Below are 6,410 nucleotides of genomic sequence, written 5' to 3' on the forward strand. Positions count from 1 at the left end.
GCTTCAGAGTTCAGGACATCCTAGGGTCCAGGATATAAGCTTGTGCAGAGTGCGACTCAAATTCCTTTTCTGCGTGTGGGCTTGTACCCCACACCTCACTTTGTCCTAGTCTCTGGGGCAGCAGTGTCAGTTTCATAGCTACTATGTTGCATGTAGGAAGCCCACTCATGGTCATCATGTGAAGAGTCCCGGGGCCACCTGTGTTCTGGGTCCCCAGAACAGTGGACACACCCCCACCCTCATCCCCTTCCTGAGCTCGTGGCTGCCTGACACGTGGGCTCGTGAACCCTCCCGCCCGCTAGTCTCCTAAGGTCCCCTCCAGTCCCCAGCCCTCCCTCTCTCCTTTCCCTCCCTTTTCCCTCCCTCCTCTCCTCCCCCTCCCTCCCCTCCCTCCCTTTTCTATCTGTCCCCTCCCCTCTCCTCCTCTCCCCTTCCCTTTCCTTCCTTCCCCATCTTCCTCCTCTTCCCTTCCCTCTGCCCCTCCCTGCTCCTGAACCTGTAGGCTCCGCCTGGGAGCGGCAGGCGGGACCGAATCCACCCCTACCCCGCCGCCCAGGGCCTGTGGCCCAGTCCTTGGCGGTAGCGACATGCGGCTCCTGTTCCTGGCGGTGCTGCGGCCTCACACCGGCAACGCGGTCACGGCTGGGCGCGTGCGGTATGTTGCGGGGGCGCTGAGCATCCCTCTGCCCGGTCCTAAGTATCCCTCTCCTGGGGATGCCGGGTTGGGCCGGGCGCCGGAGCCGCGCGAGCACAAACGGCCGGGCCGTAGGCGCAGGTGTTGCGCGAGGGGCTGCAGCTTAGATCCCAGCTGCCTGCTACCCTCTCTGGCTATTGTTGAGTGCCCTAGGATGCGGCAAAGGGGCAGTCCTGGCCAGCGGAGCAAAGGCCTCGCTGCAGAGGTGGGCTTTGGGCAGGGTGGCCTGTGTTGCGAAAGGGGAACCCACGTGGCTGCAGAGAGTCCGGGTGCGTTGGATGGTTCAGCACGTGCGGGGATCCGGGGTCCGCGTTCTGTGGCTGCTGTCCCCGGTCCGCACCTTCCATCTGGTTATTTTCTGAACGCTCAGCTTATTTTATTTAATTAGGCCTTTTTGCTTTGTGTGTTTACCTGGGACGGAAGCCTGGAGCCAGGACAAGGCAGGGAAGGCGGGTCCATTCACCTCTGGCCATCTGGTTGCCTAGATCAAGCAGGGCTGGTCTCTACCAACCGGAGGCAGGAGGCAGACGCTTATGTCTGCTGTGCTTGCTTGTCCCCCCCAACCCGCGCCTATCTCTCCCCCTCCACTTGCTTCATGTAATTTCCCAATGGCTTCCCCCTCCGTGGGTCTGTTTCTTCATTACGGGAAAGAGCCGTTGAAGCTACTCTAGCCTTCACAGGACGCTTTCAGCTAGAAAAACCTTGTAGTTCCTCTCAAGATCACAGTGAACAACCAGTGGAGGGTAGATGCTTTCCTAAAGTTTCCTAGAGAAGAGATGGGGTTTTGATCTTGTGAGGTTCCCCTCTCTCTAATCTTTTGGGCTCTCTGTGGGCAGAGCTCTTTGCCACGGAAGCCAGTCAGGAGAGTAAACAGATAGGTAAATCATTCCAAAGTGATTGGTGCTGTTAAGCAAACAAAACCAGGCCGGTTGTGTGGCCAAGTCTGCAGAGCATTTGCTAAGCAGTGCATAAGCCAGGTGTGGTGGTACATGCCTGTAACCCCAGCATTTGGGAGGCAAAGGCGGGAGGGTCAGAAGTTCGAGGTCATCCTCTGCTACTATCACATTCTAAGTTAGACAGCTACTTGAGATCCTATCTCAAAAGCAACCCCCCCACACACACCAAAAACAAACAATATAACCTTTGCCAGCAGGGTCCAAGGTCCAGGGTCCAGGCTGTGCTTTCCGCAGAACTAGTATGTAAGCAAAGATGGGAGGGAAAGTCCCAACCCAGGTCTGGGAGGACAGGTTTGGAAGGGCTATCAACAGCACAGGTCCTGAGGCCAGTGCAGACTCAGGACACAGGAGGTTGATGAGAGAGTTATCCAGCTGTCTTGTGCACTTGGTGAGAAGGGATTGTATTTAATATTAGTATTTGAACAGTAATAAGCACCTGTTAGCTAACGATTGACCCTGTGGGTGGGAAAAGTCCAAGATTCTCTGGAAACTGATCATGGATGAATGAAATAGTACACATTTATTATGCACAAGGAGGCTATCACGAAGTGTAATTGCTATTAACCCAGAAGTTTGTAAGCCCCTTTCCAAGAGGGAGAGTGCTTGAGAGTTGGTATGCCATTCCTAAGGGGATGGTAAGTGATTAGGGGAGGCTTTGGTGTGCCCTGGAATGAGTTGTAGATTCAGAGTAATTGGCAGTAAATGAGTCCCACGTAATGTCGGATGGTACCAAAGTCAAACACAATGTGATATAACAAAGGTCCGTTCATCCCTCATGATGTTATGGAACCTGGGGGTCACGGAGTGAGCCCCCGATAAGTGATTGTTAATGCTTTGTTTTTCAAGACAGGGTTTCTCCTTTTAACCCTGGCTGTCCTAGAACACCCTCTGTAGACTAGGCTAGCCTTGAATTCAGAGAGCTGCCTGTCTCTGCCTCCTAAGTGCTGGGATGAAAGGCGTATGCCACTGTGCCCGGCTAAAAAATATACTTGAATTTTTTTTTTTTTTTCTTTTTTGAGACAGGGTTTCTCTGTATAGCCGTGGCTATCCTGGACTCACTACCATCATCATTATTACTGAGACCATGTAGCTGAGGATGACCTTGAATGGGAATAGGTCTGGCCCACGCTAGGAAAGACCTTGAACTTCTGATCCTTCTATCTCTAGGTCCTGAGTGCTCGGATTGTAGGCGTGAGCCACCACACCCACCACAAAATGTTCCCTGACGTTTGTTTATAATCATACCATGCCACACCTATCTTCCAGCTGAGTTCCCCAGGGATCACAGTGTCTGCCGTGCCCCTGAGGGTTTCTGGAAAATGCTACCAAGTGCCAAGTACTCTCAGCCCTCAGGAACACACACTCTCAGGGTCAGGTTACTTAGGGTGTAGGGAGTTGCACAAGAATTGTTATGGGGAGAGCCGGACTTTGTGCTGTGGGTGGCAACTGCTCTTACTTCACTCAGCAAGCTGGTGAGTGAGCAAACATGTTTTCACTGAACCTGGAGAGGAAGTACCTCTGAGAAAGGGAATAATCTCAAGTCTCCTGGGGAGAACTTCATTTATAGCCAGGAATCACTTTCCCTTTTCTCACCACAACTCTGCCGTTTCCCTCCTAAGGTCTGATTGCAACTGCCATGCCTTTTGGTAGAAAAACTCTTTAAAGAATCGATAAGGGGAAAATTTCAGGTTTTCTGGGTTTTGCTCTAGAGCAGTGGTTCTCAACCTTCCTAATGCTGCGACCCTTTAACACAGTTCCTCATGTTGTGGTGACTCCCAACGGTCAAACTATTTTCATTGCTACTTCATAACTGTAATTTTGCTATTGTTATGAATCATAATGTAAATGTGTTTTTTGATAGTCTTAGGCGACCCCTGTGAAAGGGTCATTCGACCCCAGAGGAGGTTGAGACTCACAGGTTTAGAACTGTTGTTTCATAAGAACTAACTAACTAACTAACTAACCAACTAACCAACTAACCCACTAGCCAACTGTGACAAGCCTGGCAGCGGTGGTACACTCCTTTAAGTCCAGCACTCAGGAGGCAGACGTAGGCAAATCTCCATGAGTTGGAGGCCAGCCTGGTCTACAAAGTGAGTTCCAAGACAGCCAGGATTCCATAGAGAAATCCTGGCTCAACAAACAAACAAAAACTAAACTAAAGTAAAATTGCTGACAAAATACCTGAGAGAGGTCAATAAAGGAAAGCAGAATTTTGGACGAAGGTTTCAGATCCCTGCGTGTGGAGGGGCTTGGCCCTCCTCCAAACCCACGAAACTAGGAATCATCCACATAGATGGATTCATGAGTGACATCAGTGCTTTCGTGAGTCCATCACCACCCAAAGACTATACAACCCCGAAACACACACACACAAGCCTTCAGCACTTAAACTTCTGGGGACATCTCACAGCCAAACCACAGCAAGGACTCAAAGGACTTCATGGGTGCCTGGAGAAGAGCAGGGAAAGAGACTGTTTTTCTTCCTGCTGTAAGTAGAATGGAAAAATAAAAATAAATGACTGCCCCCAGGTACGGTGGAGGAGAAGGTTTATTGTAGATGTGTGGGAGAGTGTAGCCAGAGGCAGGGACATCTGGGCGAGTCAAGAGTGGACATGACCAGACTGAGCTGGGCCATGTGGGGAAAGAGGGAGGGGAAGGGAGACAGACACGAGAGAGGGGAATCAGGTGCACCAGCCAGGAGACCAAAGGTACAACAATTGTCTGTGTTATACAAGGAAGAGTCTCTAGGGAAAGGGCAGCTGGGCTGGAGAGTTGGGATGGGGGTAGGGGCAGGGTATTCCAACCAAGTCCCTTGTAATAAGTAGGGACTGAGGGATGCTGGGAGAACCTGGCAGCCAGTTTCCCTTTGATATGCTAAATAGGCACCTTGGCCATTTTGTCCCCAGTTTGAAACTTGCCGTGTAAGTAGCAGGTGTTGGGAAGTCAGTTAGCATCCAGAAACCCTTTCACTCCTGAAGCCAACAGCCAGGCAACCAGAGCTGTGCATATGTCAGAACCAAGCACTGGCATTTGGAAGAAGGTTCTGGCATGTAAATGCACAAAGCATTACCTCATTATGGTGTGATCCTTTGACAGAGAAGTACAGGGTGATGACAACCTGGGAAAGGAACTTGGCCCCCTCTACAGCATCTGGGAAGGCTTCCTGCAGAATTGTCTCTTTCAACACACCATAAAATCTGCCCTTTGAAAATGTTTAATTCAGCAGGGCATAGTGACCCAGGCCTTTAATCCCAGCACTCTGGGAGGCAGAGATGGGTGTATCACTGTGAGTTCTAGGACAGCCTGGTCTACAAAGTGAGTTTAGGACAGCTAAGGCTACACAGAGAAGCCCTATCTTGAACTAGCCCTATCCCTCCCCCCACAAAAAAAAAGGATAATTCATGGTGCTGGAGAGGTAGATCCGAGGTCAAAGAGCACTTGTTGCTCTTTCAGAGGACACAGGTTCAGTTCCCAGCACCCACATGGCAGCCCACAACCACCTGTAACTACAGTTTCAGAGGGTCTGCTGCTCTCTTCTGGCCTCTCTGGGTACTGTATGCATGTGGTGCCCATGCACACATCTAAACATGATTTAAAAAAATTAAAAATGATTCTTAAAAAAAAAAAAAAAATAGAATAGGGCTGTTGCTGGGTGGAGTGGATTCTAATCTTAAGTCATAAATGTGCAAATTGGTCCCCTTTCCTGGAAATGATAAACAGTTTATTAAAGTCTGTGTGTGTGTGTGTGTGTGTGTGTGTGTGTGTATGTATGTGTATCAGCCATTTTCTTTAAAAACCTTTTGCTGGGGAACTTTGTGAATTTATTATTGAATTGAGCAATTATTTGAGAGAAGAAATAAGGACAAAGCAATTTAAAAATATTATAAGTCAGCTAGGCACCAGGGTAAAATTTCAGTCCACAGAGTATTAAGATTAAACCTATTTTTTTATTTAGAATGTTTATGGGATGGCTGTTTAAAGGACATTTAGGCGATGAAGACCACCTTGTGGTCATGACTCTCACTGTCTATGGCAATGTCGCCTTTCCCTTTCCCTTCTGGATGGGTTCAGCAGAGGGCACAGATTTCTCAGGCACACGCTCCCGTGGAATTTAGACTCTTTGCCATCTGTCAAGTGCTTCGCATTTCCTAGAGCTTTCGGGAGTTGCAATAGCGGTTACTCACATCTGCTCAAAGCACGCAGCGTTCTGGCTCTCCCAGGATGGAAGGTTTAGGCTGAGGTAAGCAATGGCTACAGGATTGACAGGTTCCCTCCAGGGCCAGGGCCCGCCAGTGTTTCCAGAGAGAAAGCTGGGTCCGGGGAGGGCAGCACTGCCGACCCACCGGTTCAGAATCAACGATGAAAATGCTAGTCCAAGTTAACAGTGTGAGCCAGGCATAGTCACGCAGGTTTGTTATCCCAGTTACTCTGGACGCTGAGGCGGGAGGATTGCAGGTTCAAGGTCTACGTGGGCTATAGAGTGAGTTCAAGGCCAGCCTGGTGAGACCCTGGGAATATAATTCAACAATAAAGTCTTGCCTCTCGTGTCAAGCCATAGGCTGAATCACATAAGTGAAAACCCAAGTTGATAAAACCTAAAAATAATATAACATTCTTCAGTAGGTAGATCACTTAAGTCCTTAGACCCAACTTTTGTTTTTACTTATTTATTTTAAAAGCACTCTTTATTTTTTAAATTAGAAATTTTACACACACACACACACACACACACACACACACACACACACACACACACA

The 6,410-nt window shown here is 49.3% G+C and overlaps 1 protein-coding gene across 2 annotated transcripts in view; it reads left to right on the forward strand.

The window, feature by feature from the left end:
* The first annotated feature begins 392 nt into the window (after positions 1-392).
* Glt1d1 (glycosyltransferase 1 domain containing 1) overlaps positions 393-6,410 on the forward strand; it is a 72,363-nt gene continuing 66,345 nt past the window's right edge. For both annotated transcript variants that reach the window (XM_055605825.1, XM_055605826.1), the window contains exon 1: positions 393-655. In XM_055605825.1, the coding sequence (XP_055461800.1) occupies positions 588-655 (68 nt within the window). In that variant the 5' untranslated portion in view covers positions 393-587. The remainder of the gene's footprint in view (positions 656-6,410) is intronic.

This window comes from Psammomys obesus, unplaced genomic scaffold (assembly GCF_907164565.1).
Source record: "Psammomys obesus unplaced genomic scaffold, mPsaObe1.curated_primary_1811, whole genome shotgun sequence".
Lineage (NCBI taxonomy): Eukaryota > Metazoa > Chordata > Mammalia > Rodentia > Muridae > Psammomys > Psammomys obesus.